Source organism: Macaca mulatta, chromosome 11 (assembly GCF_049350105.2).
Source record: "Macaca mulatta isolate MMU2019108-1 chromosome 11, T2T-MMU8v2.0, whole genome shotgun sequence".
Lineage (NCBI taxonomy): Eukaryota > Metazoa > Chordata > Mammalia > Primates > Cercopithecidae > Macaca > Macaca mulatta.
In genome coordinates, this window is record NC_133416.1 from 127,049,064 (window position 1) to 127,067,782 (window position 18,719).

The 18,719-nt window shown below is 43.2% G+C and overlaps 1 protein-coding gene across 14 annotated transcripts in view; it reads right to left on the minus strand.

Moving 5' to 3' along the window:
- CIT (citron rho-interacting serine/threonine kinase) overlaps positions 1-18,719 on the minus strand; it is a 197,790-nt gene that overhangs the window by 84,287 nt on the left and 94,784 nt on the right. For 9 of the 14 annotated variants that reach the window (XM_077955374.1, XM_015152947.3, XM_077955372.1 and 6 more), the window contains 8 exons: positions 15,610-15,715; positions 14,559-14,702; positions 13,169-13,288; positions 7,335-7,505; positions 7,030-7,080; positions 6,464-6,517; positions 3,411-3,551; positions 1,427-1,552 (listed from right to left, as the gene is read on the minus strand). In XM_077955374.1, coding sequence (XP_077811500.1) covers positions 1,427-1,552; positions 3,411-3,551; positions 6,464-6,517; positions 7,030-7,080; positions 7,335-7,505; positions 13,169-13,288; positions 14,559-14,702; positions 15,610-15,715 — 913 coding nt within the window. Of the gene's footprint in view, positions 1-1,426; positions 1,553-3,410; positions 3,552-6,463; positions 6,518-7,029; positions 7,081-7,334; positions 7,506-13,168; positions 13,289-14,558; positions 14,703-14,839; positions 15,716-18,719 lie in introns of all 14 variants that reach the window. The other 5 variants (XM_028829964.2, XM_077955375.1, XM_028829963.2 and 2 more) reach the window with 2 other exon arrangements.

Genomic DNA, 18,719 nt, shown 5'->3' on the forward strand with positions numbered 1-18,719 from the left:
TGTATTGGATCAACTCTTCAGTCCTGTTATGCAAATACTGTTGTTTGCTGCTAAATTTCCAGCTCCTAGAACAGTGCCTGGCACATAGTAGAAGCTCATTAAATATTTGTTGAATGAATGAATGAACACATCACCATTAAACAGAGAAACACTTTGCAACCACAAGAGAGTTAACCACTTTGTTTATACCAAGCAAGGGATAGCAGCGGTGGGATCTCAGCGGGATCTGATTTTATATTCATGATAAAATTCAAACACTTGACAATAGCCAAGAGAAACTTTGATGACGGAACAAGAGAACAGAAAGGGCAGACTAACAGTCACATCTGTCTTTGTGTGCAGACATATATACAAAGACTGGGTGTCATAGCAAAACAATTTAACCCATTTTTCTTTTACCTGTTGATTCAAGAACATCCATATATTTATAAATATACACAAACAGAAATGTAAAGTTGTAAACAGTTTGATTTGGTATTAAGTATAGACCTATAAGTTGGCCACTCTGGAATTCCAACAGTTGCTGGTGACTCATTTCCCAGAAGTGATGTGAAGAGAGAGAGATGAAGTACCCTGCTCACCACCTTGCCTCCTTAGGGTGGAGAGGAATGACCAATGACTTCAGAGTCTCTCCCCAGGTGGGATAGGAAGGGACTCCAAGTCATCCTTGAGTCTCAAACATGATGTCAAATTTCTGGCTGTGGGACTGAGGTCCAAGGAGAGCCCTTCAAAGGAGGTGCTGTCTTCCACCCTGGCAGGGGCAAAACGTCAACACATCTGCAAATACCATCCGAGTCTTCCTTGATCAAGTTAATTTGGTCATCAGAGCCTGAGACAGAATCAGGATGACTATAGACCCTAAAAAAAGACCTGCTATATCTAAGGAAATTGAAAAAATAATAATAATAATAACCAACTGTAGCAGAGAAAGTGAGTGGGTGAACATGGATCTATGACAAATACTACTCCTAGCAAAACAATTCTGTATGACTAATTGCTTTCTTCTCTAAAAGCAAGAATCTGAATTTCGGTCTTAAAGTTCTAAATCCCTACAGCTTTTTAAATTGTCATTGCAAAGTTGATGGCTATTCAAAGCTCTGCTGATAGAAATATGTCAACACTCCTATAAAAATGTACTGAAAATGATAGATGCACGCTCTACTTTAGAAAAAAAAAAAAAAAAAAGCCAGGCTGTAGCAAAAAGAGCAAAAACATGATATTTACGGATCTGTTACCAGTGCTGAAATGTCCGTTATTTGGTTATTCATACTACTCTACGATGTGGTATATGCTGAAACCACCTCACTTAATTCATCTACTTGGAGATACCTCCCTTATTGTGGCGGTTAATTCTTCTTCTAACCCCCTTCCCTTTGCAACCTCTAACCTGTTATCTTTTAACTTTGCAACTTTCATTCCTGCTCACCAGAATTTTATCAGCCATCTGCTGGATCTGTTGGGATTTTGTCTGGATGTCATCCTTCAGTCTGTTTTCTCTACGCTCCATGGTCTCTAGTCTCTTTACCTTGTTCTCCAGAGAATGGCGACGTTCCTGTAGATCATGAATCAATCAGAGAGTTTTAATGGAGTAACCGCTATGGGCATAACACCTGCACTGAGGGAAAGAGCCCTCAAGAAGCATACACTCGAGTCAGGAAGAAAAGCCTCAGGCACCCGAAGCAACAGTAGAGAAAATAAGACTCTATAATCCAGGTACTCAGTTGTGTAGGTTACAAGAGTGCATTCATTCATTCAAATATTTACCAAGCACCTACTATCTGCAAAGTGCCACGCTAGGCATCACGGAAAATACAGAGGAAGATGGCATCATTCCTGCCCTTGGAGGAGATAAGATAAACATAAATAATCATAATATAGGTTAAGATGAGGAAGAACCATAAAGCAAAGAGGTACAAAGTGCCGCAGGAGGTTGCAGGCAGGACAGAGGACTTTTAATTGGACAGTTGAGCAGAGACATCAGAGAGGTGTGAGCTCTGGAGAGGGGTGGTATATGGTGTTCTGCAGTAGGAAGGACAGGAGAGGAGGGGGAAATGTTTCAGACGAAAGGAGACACACTAGCAGAAACACAGCAGTGGTCAAGAGCCAGTTTGGGCCCCAAGTGAAGCCTGGAATGGCTACAGCACAGCACGTGTTCAGGGGAAGGGCAGGTGAAAAGCAGAAAGGTCAAAGGTTGAGGGTTTCAGGTACCAGACTCAGGGGTACACCTGGGCATTATGGAACCCTGAAAGGTTTGGGATGGGGCAGGGAATTCTGAGAAATCTGGTTCTTGAGGTCCATGAATCTTTCACTGTGGGAACTAGCTGGAAGGAAGGAGAAGCTGGATGCAGATGGCCGAGAAATTATTAGATTTGCTCAGCTAAGAGGGGAGGGCTTAGACTACAAGGAAGGCTACAGAAATGGGAAGCAGGAGATGAACAGGAGATGTATGGTTGCATTTATAGGACGGAGGGACTCACTGAATAGCGGGGTCCAGAGAAAAGGAAAGGACACAAAGGTTTGAAGCCTGGAATGACCAGATGAATGATGGTGGCCCTGCCTGGCATGAGGAAAGTGAGAAGGGAAACCAAGCTTGCAGGGGAAGAGACTGAGTTCATTTTAAATCTGATGCACCATTCAGACACTCAGTTGGAATGTAGAGGAGCTGGGGGATATGCAGACAAATGTGGGTGAGGATGGCCCGAAAGAGACATGTACCAGGAGGTTCACACCAAGAATGTAACAGGGAAAAGCAAAAGACCCAGCAATAGGAGGAGGGTGAAATCAACTATGGCATGCCCCTTCTGTGGGACAAACACCAAGGGGCAGAGGAGGCAGATATGAGTAAAGGCGAAGAATCGCTTTTTATCCTGTATTCTTCTGTACTAAGTTTTTTACAATGAAAAGGCACTCATGTGGTTCTGGTAAAATTATACAAATGATTTCAACAACAACAACAACAACAACAAAGAATTTAAAGTAGAGAAGAGGCCCAAAAATATAGATCTGAGAGTCATTGACACGCAAGTAATAGGTGAAGTCTTGAAAATTAATATGCTATTAATATCACGGAGGGGAAAGACGAGGAAAAAACAGAGGGAAGAGAAAGAAAAACCCAGTGATGGAGCTTCGGTTAACCTATAAAAATAAAAATTGTCCCAGATTAGTGAGTAGGTCAGAGGAAAATAAACAGAAAGAAAAAGCTTCTATGAAGACATCTTTCTACTTGAAGCTGCTCTGACAAATCTTTCCCCTGGGAGGAAATGATTCCCAGCCTCTCAGGTTTCAAAGGGATCTTCAGAAGGGAAAGCAGCTTGGTCAAACATAAGCAAGGGATGGTCTGGCAGTTTCTTTCCTTGGGCACAGCCAAAGGCCGAGGCCACTGGGGCCTGGGCTGGAGGTTCCCTGCTCACCTCGGCTTCCACCAGCTTCTTTCTAATGCCTTCAGAAGAATCCTCTCGGTTCTGCAGCTTCTCCAGCTCCCTCTCGGCTCGCTCCTTTGCCTGGCGGATATTCTGCAGCAGCTCGGTGGCCTCGGTGCTGGCTTTTACAGCCTAGGAAGAGAGGAGGAAAAGGAGATAAGTGGCCAAATTTATTCATGTAAAAAGATGGTGACAGTACATTCTGCACATGTATCCCAGAACTTAAAGTATCATCTAAAAAAAAAAAAAAAAAGATACAGTGTCCTAAATAAAAAAAGCAGGTAATACTGAGTTTACCATTTGTCAAAACAAACACACAATCATTTAATTCTGTATTTCATTATTCTAAGGTGCACATTTTTTAACATCACTGAATTTGAAATGCATCCTACAATTAAAATTGATGCATTTTTCTTTCTTGGGGTATGTAAGATAATGGTGTATCTGAAAATCATTATCATCTTCGATTCGATGCAAGATAGTGAATGGAAATAGAAAGATCTAAATGGACTGATCTACCCAGATATCAATGTATTTGCCTTGAAGCATTAATTTTCTCCTTATTTTAATTATCTCATTTGTTAATTTTTCTATGGGAAATATTGAGATACACTGGGTTAAAAACAAATATATCATTCAAATGACTTCGCCTGTTTTTGCTGTTTTTATTGTTTGTTTGTTTTGGTTTTTTTTTTTTTGAGACAGAGTTTTGCTCTTGTTGCCCAGGCTGGAGTACAATGGCGCAATCTCGGCTCGCCGCAACCTCCGCCTCCTGAGGTTCAAGTGATTCTCCTGCCTCAGCCTCCCAAGTAGCTAGGATTACAGGCATGCGCCACCACGTCCAGCTAATTTTGTATTTTTAGTAGAGACAGGGTTTCACCATGTTGGTCAGGCTGGTCTCGAACTCCTGACCTCAGGTGATCTGCCCGCCTCAGCCTCCCAAAGTGCTGGGATTATAGGCGTGAACCACCAGGCCTGGCCTGTTTTTGCTGTTTTTAAATGTGGCTACTGGAAAATTTTAAATTACATCTGTGAGTAATATTTGTGGCTCCCTCACACTTTGATTGGAGAGCACAGTTCTAGATGGAGACGTGCATCCTCTCACAAGCTTCTGGCTAAAGAGGGCCATGAGGGCTTTTATTAGAGAGCTCAAGAATAAGGAAGCAGGGGGCAAACAGTGGATAAGCAAAAAGCAGTATATCTATAAACTAGAATATGATTCCACCTTAAGAAGAAAGGAAATTCTGATACATGCTACCACATGAATGCAACTTTAGGACATTATGCTAAATGAAATAAGCCAATCAAAAAAGGACAAACACTGTATGATTCCAGTTATATGAGGTACATAAAGTAGTCAAAATCATAGAAACAGAAAGTAGAAAGGTAGGGGGGATGAGAGGAATTCATATTTGGTGGTTATAGAGTTTCAGTGTAACAAGACAAAAACGTTCCAGAGATCCACTGCCCATAATGGTAATAAACTTAGCACAACTGAACTGTACACTTAAAAATGGTTAAGATGGTAATTTAACGTTATGTGGGTTTTTTACCACAATTTTAAAAAAGGAGGAGGAGGAGGAGCTCTATTAAACCAAGCCAGCAAACACATTCACAAACATTCTCAATGCCAAAGGTATGTTCCACAGCCACATTCATTCTGGCCCTTCCATTAAGCATTTCCAGTGTTCAACTAAAGGAAGGGCTTGAAAATTGCTCTTAAATGTTCTCACCACAAAAAACATAAGAAGAATGTGAGGTGATGGATCTGTCAGCTGGCTTGACTTAATCACTTCACAGTGTGTGTGTGTGTGTGTGTGTGTGTGTGTGTGTGTGTATACATCACATTGCATACCATAAGTTTATGCAATTATTATTTGCCAACTATACCTTAATGAAGCTAGGGGAAAAATTAATAAAAATTTTAAAAACAAGATAAAATGGTCAGGTACAGTGGTTCATGCCTGTAATCCCAGCATCTTGGGAAGCAATGGCAGGTGGATCACTTGAGTCCAGGTGTTTCAGACCAGCCTAGGCACCATGGCAAAATCCCATCTCTACAGAAAATACAGAAAATCAGCTGAGCATAGTGGTGCACACCTGTGGTCCCAGCTACTCTGGAGGCATAGGTGGGAGGATCACCTGAGCCTGTGAAGTCAAGGCTGCAGTGAGCCATGATCATGCCCTGCACTCCAACCTGGGTGACAGAGTGAGACCCTGTCTCAAAAAAGTTAAATAAGTTGGCCAGGTGCAGTGGCTGGTGCCTATAATCCCAGCACTTTGGGAGGCCAAGGCACGTGATCACCTGAGGTCAGGAGTTCGAGACCAGCCTGACCAACATGGTGAAACCCTGTGTCTAGTAAAAATACAAAAATTAGCAGGATGTGGTGGTGCATGCCTGTAATCCCAGCTATTCTGGGGGCTGAGGCAGGAGGATCCCTTGAACCCGGGAGGCAGAGGTTGCAGTGAGCCAAGATCGTACCACTGCACTCCAGCCTGGGCAACAGAGCAAGACTCCGTCTCAAAAAAAATTTTTTTACTTAAATAATTAAACAATTAAATAAAAGGAGGGCCATTAGCACAAACTTTGCAGGATGCTATAAACCAAACTCACGCCCCTTCCCAATCACGTGACAACCCCAAGGCTCCTCCAGTCTTCTGCAGGGCAGGCCTCCTGCTGGCGGAAAGCAGTCTGGGTGGGGAACTGCTTCTCTTACAAATGTGCATAAATGAGGTGCCAGGCCCCCTGAGGTGAGAGATGCAGGCCTCTTGGGTTCTGTCGTAGTATAATTAGAACTTTTACTTGAGAGTCTCACACAGCTTGGTTTTTAAAAATAAACACTGCTGACATGTCTCAAAAGGAAAAACTATATTCAGAACTCTGATATTTTCAGGTAATCGCTCACTCCCCCTTCATTTTCCTCAGTGCTGGGTGACTAATTCTGTTTCTTTCATCTTTCGTGCTCTGGGACAAGGCAAAGAAAGACGTTTGGAAAGGAGGTGGGGTGGGGGGGTAAGTTCCTGAAAAATCACCTCGGGCTTACCTTCTCCAGTTTCTCTTGGAGCTCCTGAATTTTGAGCTGCTGCTCAGCATTGATCTATAATTAAAATTCCAGGAAATAAAGCAAAAGGCAAATCAGCATTAACATCTTGCTACATTTATTGCAGTCCTATTCTCTTGAGGTTTCTATGGGGTCTTTTTCTTTGGGTTTCCAGAACCTACTAACAAAGAGGAAGAACAGTGGCCTCTCAGGGAAGACTTTGTCCCAGTGCAAAGCTCCATGTTGACGATGTACGTAGGACCAGCAACATACAAATGGCAAAAAGAGAAAGTCGCTCAGTGCTTTAAGACAATAACAATTTTCATGTATGTTTTACTAAGTGTCTGGGTTTGTTGCTGTGGGCAGGCATGACAAAAATGAGCTGCCTTTTACCTCTTTTAGAGCCATAGCTAAATGTTGTCACCCAAAGGTGGACTATCAAAATAAGCCTCGAAGAGAGGTCTCTATTCATTAAGAATACTCTTCATCAATGATGGGCCACTGATAACAACATGAAAAATGTTATCTACCCAAAATACTAATAGCAAAACCAATCATGGAAAGTATACCTTCTCCAGTTTCGCATATTCTCCCACTTCAGGCTTCCCTTGATCCTTAGCCTGTAATTAAAAAGATACAACATATTGGGAAATCTCAACAACCTAAAACTCGTGTAGACTACTTGGTCTCTGTGACCAAGATAATAATAGTAAATAAGAATGTTATCTTCTGTAAATAAAGACCAAGGGTTTTCCAAGGTATTCTACTATTTCTCAAACTAGGTTGTTTCTCATTAAACTAGGTTCTCCTTTTTCTTGCTAAGATCATGTATGATTTTACCCAAAAAGCACCCTCCTGGAGGGTGGCTGACTACCTTCAACAGTTTATGCTGACATTCTGTCGCTTTCCGCTTGAATTCTTCAGCAGCGAGCCGAGACTCTCTCAGCTCAGATTCGTAGAGATCACTCCGTCTTCTTGCTGAGACAAGGTCCTCTTCCAACTGATTCATCATTAACCTCATTTCTTCCACTTGAGCCTGGTACTCCTAAAGAGCAGGCAATGGAATAAAAGTGAACTTTAGAACTCTGAAAAGAATAGACAGGCAGTGAGGATGGAAGAGTATTAACCACACAGGGAAGATGCACAGTGAAGAGAGATTGGCAAAAAAAGACCTGGCCAGGCAAGGTGGCTCACACCTGTAATCCCAAAACTTTGGGAGGCCAAGGTGGGTGGATCACCTGAGGTCAGGAGTTCAAAACCAGCCTGGTCAACATGGTGAAATCCTGTCTCTACTCAAAATATAAAAATTAGCTGGGTGTGGTGGTGCGGGCCTAAAGTCCCAGCTACTCAGCAGGCTGAGGCAGGAGAATCGCTTGAACCTGGGAGGCAGAGGTTGCAGTGAGCCGAGATCGCGCCACTGCACTCTAGCCTGGGTAACAGGGCAAGACTCCATCTCAAAAATTAAAAAAAATAAAAGAAAAAGAAAAAGAAAAGACCTACAGACCTAGAGACGAGGGGAGTAGAAAGATGGACCCAGAATGAGGCACCAAGTAGGCAAAGGCGAGAAGTGTGGGGTGAAGACGAGAAAGAAAAAAAATTAAACCTTAAAACTGTTTTGGCTGGGTGTGGTGGCTCATGCCTGTAATCTCAGCACTTAGGGAGGCTGAGGCGGGCAGATCACGGGGTCAGGAATTCGAGACCAGCATGGCCAACATGGTGATATCCGTCTCTACTAAAAATACAAAAATTAGCCGGGCATGGTGGTGGGTGCCTGTAATCCCAGCTACTCAGGAGGCTGAGGCAGGAGAATCGCTTGGACCCGGGAGGCAGAGGTTGCAGTGAGCTGAGATCACGCCACTGCACTCCAGCCTGGGTGACAGAGCAAGACTCTGTCTCAAAAGAAAAAACAAAAAACAAAAACAAAAATAAAACAAAAGACTGTTTCAATGTAGAGCATATGTCATTAATAAAACCACTGGGAACACACATGCAAATCACACCATACAATATGCACAGACCCTTAAGGCCTAACAGGAGAGCCGAAAGGGATGTTCTTTAAACAACAAGGATAAACCGCTTACATGTAGTTTTCCGCCAAGGGTAATCATTTATATAGATTTGTCCTTTAGAAGTCATGTGCTCCTAACACAAATTAGATATGGTACTAGTTTTCAAATTAACCTTTCAGACAGCACAAGAGGGTAATTGAAAATCTCAGTGGAAAGAATTCTGGAAGGTGAAACTCATCATGTCAGTTTCTCACCATTAATTTTTCTGGGCCCAAAACTGAATGATGACCGTAACATCGCTCCTGCAATGCAAGTCACCCTGAAATTTGGAAGAGTCACAAAACACTGGCTTCGGTCAAAATAACTTGTGAGAAAAATTCCAAGGAAAGAACTCTCCTGTTCCCTTGGGCAAACCCTTTAAGAGATCCAAACGGCCCAACCTTTTCCAAAATGCATTTCTAAAATCAAAACATTTACATTCAAGTTTCTCAGAACTGGGTTTACCAGAAGAAATGGCCAGTGATTTTGAAAACTTTTGGACAAAGTATAAAAACATTCTGTGTTAGCAAAAATCAAGGCTAAGTATAAGGATTATGAATGAGCACTTATGTAATCCAAGGTGACTTGTGGGGTGAGGACGAGAGAGATACAAAATGAAATGAACAAGGAATTGCATCAAGAAGTCTTTGAAAATCACAATATTCAGTAACATCTCTGAGATCCATTCTCCCAAGAAATAATTGGTGAGGAATATTTGAATATTTCTCCCAAGAAATAATCGATTGAGCAAGGATATTTTTTTAACTGATAAATTGTAATTTTTAAATAACAGGGTATAAAGGAAACCTTTTATCCTATTGTAGCAGGTGACCCCCCCCCCCCAGAGCACATTAAAGGGGAACTGCTGCTCTTATGAAAACTGGATGGTTTCCATGCAAGTACACCTCTCCCTATATTATCTGTAAAGGAGAAAGGAAAAAACAGCCCAAAATGGAACATGGGTCTCATTTCACTCTCTCCCACCCAAAAGCATATGTTACTGAAGGTCAGTCCTCAGAATCTTGGGGCACACAGGTTTCCTGGGTCATGCATACTAAGCAGGCAATGCTGCATTATATAACCAAATGTCTTTATAACCTGCTCCCAATTATCTAAACTCACAGGGCAGGCCGGGCACAGTGGTTCATGCCTGTAATCCCAGCACTTTGGGAGCCCAAGGTGGGCAGATCACTTGAGGTTAAGAATTCGAGACCAGCCTGGCCAACATGGTGAAACCCCATCTCTACAAAATATACAAAAATTAGCTGGTCATGATGGTGGGCGCCTGTAATCCCAGTTACTTGGAAGGCTGAGACAGAATTGCTTGAACCTGGGAGTCGGAGGTTGCAGTGAGCTGAGATTACGCCACTGCCCTCCAGCCCGGGTGACAGAGCAAGACTCCATCTCAAATAAATAAATAAATTCACAGGGCAGAACATGAGCTGTAGGTGAAATGGAACATCAGTTTTTCTGGACCCCCTCAACCAGAGCCATATTATGGCTTTCATAGCTGTGAGCACTGAGCCTTCCTTGACTTCCTCCATAAAAATAAAAATTACATTTTACAATTGTGCTCTTATAAATACAAAAATATTAATATCATCTATGAAAACAGTGTCTTTGACCTAAGCCCAACTTTTTTCTTCTGATGAAAAAATTAAAACATGTTATGAGACCCTAAAAGTACAGTGGTCCCTAGCTACCATGCCTGCTAGAGCTAATGGGAAAGCCAGTCCTAGCTACAGGCGTCGACACCAAATCTTGAGTTTCTTTTGTCCTCAAGCTCCCTTTTCTTTCTTGAATTTATGTCGGCGAGAAGGGAATGTAAATTTTGTGTTTTGTCAAGAGCGAGGACAGAGTGTCTGTTCCTTCCCCCCCCAACATCTCTCTTCCCTGAGCTGTCAGCACGTAAGAGGGAGGAAGGCAGGAACCAGGCAACCACTCTGTCAGCTCTCCAAGCTCTCGGGGCACCCAGCCTGCTACAAGCATCAGAAGAGAATTCTAACTCATTTGTGGATCCTTTGATATTGTACTGGATACTTCAAGGAAATCCTGTAAATTTAGCAGCTAACCAAATCCCTGCTTCAGGAAAAACCTGAAAGGTGATCATCGGGTCTGTTTGCACGACCAGCTGAGAGATAGCTGTGGTATCTCAGGATGGGGAAACGCAGACAGGTTTCAAGGCCCACCTAACACAAGTCTTCTGAATGGAGCTTCAGAATTTTGTGGGGAGGAAGGATCAGGTATGATCCTATTCACGCAGAAACCCTGGAACACAAGTGACTTCTGTGTTACCCACACTTTTATTTCCTTTCCTGAGTAGAGGAGCAAGAAAGAAGCTGAAATTGCTAGTAATGATCTAGGAATCAAAATTTCCCATGAGACTTTGAGGTGTTTTTCTTTAAACCAAATCTAAATACTCTAGAGGGGGTAGCTAGGTGGAAGTAAAATATTTTTGAAAAAAATAAAGAGCCAGCCAGGTCCGGTGGCTCACGCCTGTAATCCCAGCACTTTGGGAGACCAAGGCGGGCAGATCACGAGATCAGGAGTTCAAGCGTGACCAACATGGTAAAACCCCATCTCTACTAAAAATACAAAAATTAGCCGGGCGTGGTGGTGTGCACCTGTAGTCCCAGCTACTCAGGAGGCTGAGGCAGGAGAATCACTTGAACCCGGGAGATGGGGGCTGCAGTGAGCCGAAATCGCACCACTGCACTCCAGCCTCAGCGACAGAGCGAGACTCCATCTCAAAAAAAATAAAAATAAAGAGCCATATAGAAAATTAGATTTTTAAGAGAAAGATCAGGGATTAAATCCCAAGTCTGGAAAAAATCAATATGCCACAAACCAAATACTGAAAGTTTATTGCAAGCATTAAAAGCTTTCTCCTGGTCTGCAAACATCCTGCTCTCACAAAACTTACCAAAAGTCATAAAATAAATCCTTGTTCCCATGAAAAATCAAATCTGAAACCATGAAGTTTTCTTCCCCACAATGGAACTTTTAGCAGTCATTAAATCTAAGACTCCACATGCATGCCAGCTGTGGTAGGAATCATAAAAGGCATTTCTTTGAACTCAGCCACCAACATATACCTTTTCAAAATGTCCTGATAATTCCGTTTCTAAGGAATCTATGGACACCAGCTGCTCCCTCTGGTGGCCAAACACAGCTTTCATTTCCCCAGGATGTCACCAAAAGTAAATTTCCAGGTATGTTGAACTAATGGGAGAAAATGATTCCTACCTCTTGAACCTTTTAGGATGAAAACTATGTTGATAAAAGGAGCATGAGTCAACTGTCAAAGCAGATTTCTCAAAGCCCATGTGCAGCCTTCAAAACCTCTAAGACTGCATTATTCAGAGATCTGATAATCCTTTACAGGGTTTCCTTCCTATGCACATTTATTTATAATGTTTTTATCAAGCAACAGGATATTAATACCAATCACAACTTTAAAATATTCAGATGATAAATATATTATGCCAACAAAACTCCAAAGACAGTAATTCTTTTTTTAAAGAGTAATTAATGGATAGAGTTATTTGCAGGAGTTTCTTGCGTTAGCTCCAGCCAGATGGCTAAGTTTGTGCTACCCAGAGACAGAAATGTTCATTTCCATCAATGTTTCCATTAGATTTTCTGAAGTGAATGAGAGTTGCCTGGCAGCTGATAGTTCAGCTCTCCAATTGCTCATTGCCATCTCTTCATTAAAATCTCTATTTACGGTTTTTCAAAAGACACAAAAATCCATGCTAAAAAGGAAACAATGAGGCAATACGAAAATGAGCCATTTAGAAAGAAAACCCATTTAGAAAGAAAAAAAAAAGAGTGGGGTTTTTAAAGGTCTCGCTTTTCCTTTCTGAAAACACAGGGGACAGCTTTCTGCACTCAGATACGCAGTGTCAATCCTGACTCAACCAGAATGGTTCGAACTTCTCTTGTAGAATATTTCTTTCTACAAGTAAAACTATGAATTAGCCTGGCTTCGCTCAAAAACTTAAAGTGCATCTGAAAAGCTATGAAAACATTTAATTTTTTTAACCATCTAAAGCAGGGATTGGCAAACTTTTGCTGTAAAAAGAGACAGTAAGTAGTTTCAGCGTTGCAGGCCACGTGGTCTCCGTAACAACCACTCACCTCTGACTGTGTAGCCTGAAAGCAGCCAGGGCCAATATGTAAATTACCAAGCATGGCTGTGTTCCAAAAAAAAAAAAAAAAAAAAACACTTTATTTATGGAGACTGAAATTTGAATTTCATATAAATTTCAAATGTCATGAAATATTGTTTTTCTTTTGATTTTTTTCCCAACTGTTTAAAAATGTAAACCCCATTCTTAGTTTGTGGGTCACAGAAAATAGGTGTTGGACCGGCTTTGCCCCACAGGCTGAAGTTTGCCCACTCTTGCTCTAAACCTACATCTTTATTTTTAAAAGCGGACATTATGGGGTCTCAGCTTCAAAAGGAGCTGGAACAAGCACTCTATGATGTATATAAATTATGAGAAACTTAAAGTTTCTGAATGACCTATATACCTGCCTCTCTTCCACTCTGCTCCTCTCTCCCTTTCTTCCTGTTTCTGTCTCAAACATGCCTCTCCTGAAATTAGAGGTCCGAGCGAGCCGAGATGCCGCTGTGCTCCCAGGCAAGCAGGCCTACCTGCTCTTTGATTTCTTGGAGCTTCCGGCTCTGCTCTCTGATATCATGGAGAAGCTGCAGTGCTTTGTCATCCTCCTGGGACACCTCCATCCGTGCTTGCTCCAAACTTCGCTTTAAGCTCTGCAGAAAGCAAAAATTTTAATAGGGATGCCCTGTGGATCCTGCTTTGTTTGAAAAGACTCATTAAGAGAGCTGCAAGCTGCTTCGCAGACACCAGGACAGTTTCAAGTGACGGACCACAGTTGACAACTTCCAGTTCGTTGCCGATTCCGGTTTCCATCCTGTAAAACCCCTTGGTTCAAGAAACATCATCCCAACCTGGTGACCTTAGGGATCCAGCCGGAAACTGCATCAGCCTGTCTCCTGCCACCATCTACTGTCCTAGGAGATACTTACTTGCATGTTCAGAACTAAAACCTATTAAGACCCAGTAGCTATTACAATCACCATGTGGATGGCTACAAAGTGTTTTCTACAGTTATTTGTGGGCCCTGAAGTACATATGCCTCTTTCAAAGTAGCAATGACTTCATATCCTCTGCCCAGTTGTCATTTAAGACTCCAAGTGGTCTATTTCTACCTCCTGGCTTATTTTTCCTGGACACCTTTCATCCATAAGAATCCCTTAATGCTTCAATGGCACTGAAATCTATATCTGAAATACATAGCTGAATAACTTCACCCACCACTGAAAGGCAGCCAAGTCTGGAATGGAAACATAGCAGTTATTCTTAATCAGCCACGTTCTATAGATTTCCTCTCCCTTGTGAAAAAAACTTTAGAAATGTGTGATTCAACTTCTTAAGACTGTTTAATTGGGCACATTAAAAAAACACCTGAATGAAAAATTTAACAAGACAATGGAGAAGAAGACAGTCTACTCTTGTGAAGGAAAGAAAAAACGAAAGTCACATGGTAAATAATGACAGAGGGTTTGGGTTTTCAAGGCTATTTTCTTGTCGCTACACTGGTTCTGGCCAATGGAAAATCTGATGTCAGGAAGATTGAAAGTAAGTTTTCTTGTACATAGTTGGGAGTCTGGTTCTCAAGGCTGCTCATGTCAGACACAACGCAGACCAGAGAGGTTGGGATGGGAGATGTTAAGATCTTTTGCAACCCACGGCAAAGATGGATTACTCCCATCTCCAGACTCCATGGTACCAGCCGTCTACCTGCACTTTCTGCTGGAAATGAGTCCAATCTCATTTCCTGGGGACCTCACGCCTGGCTGTCACTACTCTGCAAAACACAGATCGTGCTTTTGTGCTCTCTCTCTCTCTACTCTCTGCCATTGGCTGTGATGTGCCTCATGGAGCCATCATGAAACAGGATGAGACACACACAACAAGAAGTGCCACCTCCAAGGGAAGGGGGCTTCAGGGAAGGCTCACACTGCATTCTGTGATGTAGGTAGCAAGGTCCTGCTCCAGGAGGGATCTCTGAGTCTCAGAGGCCTTCAGCTCCACCTCCTTCTGACTAAGCACAGCCTCCACCTCTGACACTCTCCGATGTAACCGGGTCATTTCCTGCTCCATCTGAAATAAACACATCGACAGGTTAAAAAGGCCCATGGAGGTTCGTTAGGAGCAATCACATCTCAAGTAGCCTCCGAAACCACCTGGTGGTCTGGGCTAAGGCTAATTCGCCAAAAGTTAAGTTGGGATGGAAATACCATTGTTTCTTCGCCCAGGAGCGCACAGTTCTTCGTTAAGGACAGTCACCAAATGCTAAGTCACTCCTCTCATTCAAGTCCCGGTTCACACTTGATCACTTCTCTAACCCAGTTAGCAAGGAAGCCACAATCATCATTTTTCACCTGTTTGCTTTTGTTTTTGTTTTGTTTTGCAGACGTCACTTTAATTTTATCCCAAATCCATCTTGATCCCCCCCCATCTCCTTGCAAAGATCTAGAGGACAAATCCAGGATAGGGCAAGGAGATATTTATTCGTCTGCACTCTTAGGAGTCCCAGGCAAGCAGTGACTTATTAGTTTCCAGAGCGTTGCCTCTGGGCAGGAACAGTGAATGTTAAGAGACGTTGAGCGTAATCAACACAGTGGCCGCAGTGACATTAGCAGGAGTTTTAAAAGACTAGGAAGAGAGACTTCGCATCACTCAAAGCAGATGGGATGTATCTCAGCCACAGGTGAGGACCCAGGCCACCTGCCGGAAGAAGCAGACATCTGGCTGGGTCATGCTGAGAAACGGGCCGTTTAAATCCAGGGCCTCCTCTGTTTTAGATTTAAAGGATCTACAGCAACGGCAAGGCCCGAATTCATCTCCCTCTGAGCTGCTGGAGGCACGACTTCAGCGAGGGCAGGAGCGCCTCACTCTCTACGGATCAGGTGGCTCAGAGCCAGCAGCGGCCCCGGGCGGATCCCTTGGCATATACTGACGGGAGGATCCTGGAGCAAAGAAGGAGGCCGGCTGCGGAAATAAATACCTTGTGACACTTGTCCTGAGAGTCTTGTAGCTCTTTGCTTTTGATGAGAAGTTTCTTTTCCATGGAGCTAGTCTTGGCAGGGGAGTCCAGACCCGACACAACAGACCTAGGTAGAGAAAAACCAACGTCAAGGGGGCCAGCAGGTGGGCCTAAGAAGCTGCATTAGGAAGCTGCAACATTTGTTTCATTTTACAAAAACATCTCATACTTTTGATGTTAGATCAAATAATGCCCCCTTCCCCTTTCCAAAGATGCCCATGTCCTAATCTCTGGAAGCTGTGAATATATTACCACACATGGCAAAGGGACTTTGCAGATGGGATTTAAGTTATGGATCTTGGGATGGAAAGATTCTTCTGGGATATTTGGATGGGTACAATGAAATCACAAGGATCCTTATAAGATGGAAGCAAGGATCGGAGTCACAGAGATCTGAAGATGTTACACCAACGGCTTTGAACACAGAGGAAGGGGCCACAAGCCAAGGAATGCAGGCAACCTCTAGAAGGTAGAAAAGGCAAGGAAACAGATTCTGCCCTAGAGCCTCCAGAGAGTGCAGCCTTGTCTACACTGATCTCAGCCCAGTAAAATTCATCACGGACTTTACTTTTTTGGAAACAGGGTCGTGTTCTGTTGCCTAGGCTGGAGTGCAGTGGTACGATCTCAGCTCACTGCAACCTCCACCTCCTGGGTTCAAGCGATTCTCCTGCCTCAGTCTCCTGAGGAGCTGAGATTACAGGCGCTCACAACCATGCCTGGTTAATTTTTGTATTTTCAGTAGAGACGGGGTTTCATCATGTTGGCTAGGCTGCTCTGGAACTTCTGACCTCAAGTGATCCTGCCACCTCGGCCTCCCAAAGTGCTGAGATTACAGGCTTCAGCCACCACGCCTGACCTCATCTTAGACTTCTGACCTCCAGAACTGTAAAATAATAAATGTGTGTTGTTTTAAGCCACTAAGTTTGTGGTCATTTGTTACAGTGGCCACAGAAACTCACACACCTATTGGGCACTGGCTGCATACCTGATTCTGTCTAAATGCTAGATATATTTGAACTCTTTGTTTTTGTTTTTGTTTTTGTTTTCCTTCACTGACAGATATATTTGAACTCTTTACTCCCCACAGCAACTCTATGAGGCAGATATGATTTATTATCCTCATTTTATATGAGGAAATTGGGGCCCAGAGAGGTTACATAAACTGCCAGTTGATAAATGGTTTCTGCTGGTCTCAAGAGGGAGCTGGGGTAGACAAGTTGGCTTGATGCACTTGCTATACAACTCTTAGGAAAATATCACAAAAATAACATAGGATGCCCTCTTGAGAGTGGACCAGAAGGATGCTCCCCCCACAGAAAGGAGAAAGTTACCCACACTCACCTATGTAACTCATGCACTGTGCCCAGAAGCAGTTAATTATGGGCAGAGATGAGAGAGAGATTCCAGGACAGCTGCCCTTAGTGGTTGGTACACTGGATATGAACACTAGGATTGGTGAAAGTCAAAGCCAGAGCAACAGTGGCCAAAGGTTCTTATGCACAGAGAGATGTGGCAGAGCCCACCGCTACTACCGGGCCCATCTTTGTTGCCCTGGTAACGGGGTTGCGGAGGTGGCTGTCAGTGACCACTCAGATCTTACCAGCAGGTGCAAGTTCTGCTTTCTGCTGCCCCAAACTACTTCCCTGACTAAAAGAGGTCAGTTCTCTGCAGCAATGCAAAACACCTCTCTTCCCGCAGCTCCTGACAATGACAAGGGCTGGCTTGATAGTGCTGACTTGCTGTACTCCAGTGACAGCTTTCCACACTCACACTGTAGGACAGCCAAATGAGTCAACGCCCAGAGTCATGCTCCTCTGATCAAAATCTCAGGCTGGGCACAGTGGCACATGCCTACAATCTCAACACTTCGGGAGGTTGAGTCAGGAGGATCACTTGAGGCCAAAAGTTCAAGACGGGCCTGGGCAACACAGCAATACCCTGTCTCTATTTTTTAAAATACATAAATAATTTTTTGAAAGACAGTCTCACTCCGATGCCCAGGCTAGAGTGCGGTGGTCACAGGTCACTGCAGCCTCAACTTCCCGGGCTCAAGTGATTCTCCTACCTCAGCCTCCCAAGTAAGTGGAACCATAGGCACGCACCACCACATCCCAGCTGATTTTTGTATTTTTTGTAGACACAGGGTTTCTCCATGTTGCCCAGGATGGTCTTGAATTCCTGGGCTCAAGCAATCTGCCCACCTCAGCCTCCCAAAGTGCTGGGATTACAGGTACCACACCCAGTCATCTCTATAAAAAACATTTAAAAATGAGTCGGGCATAGTGGCTCATGCCTCTAGTCCCAGCTACATGGGAGGCTGGGCTGGGAGGATCGCCTGAGCCCAGGAGTTCAAGGCAACAGTGAGCTATGATTGTACCACTGCACTCCAGCCTGGGTAACAGAGCAAGACCCTGTCGCTTAAAAAAAAAACAAATAAATTTTTTAAAAAGAAAAATCTGACCCCTCCACTGACTAGTTATTTGACCTCTCCAAACCTCAGTTTCCTCAATTGTAAAATGGGCATAATTACCAACCTAATTCAAAGAGTTCTTGTAAGGATTAAATGAAATAATGCAAGTAATGCCCTCAGCACAGTGCCTGGCACATTGCAAGTTTCAATAAATGTCACCTGTTACTACTGTCATTGTTGTTTTTTCCATTACTACCCATGCAACTTCATAAATAGTACATGCCTCATGGGCCTAAAGCAATCGCTTAAAATGGTAAAACTCAGGGGGCTGAATTTGCTCTGTGCTATTATTCACATTAAAACAAATGGTGATTATTCATAGAAATGGGCAACAGGGATTGGATCCAGAAATAAATGTTTTTAAAAATCTTACTTTTGGCTAGAAATTTTAACCAAGTTCTACGCTTCTCACCAGCCTGTTTTCTACCTAAATGTAGCCAACACATACACACACACACACACACACACACACACACACACACACACTCTCACTCTCTCTCTTTTCTTTTTCATATAAGATGAAATGCTTGGCATGGCCTTGAGGAAAATTCCTTTGCTCTTTCCTTTATTCCTAATCGCACCTGGGTGGGTGGGCTAGAGA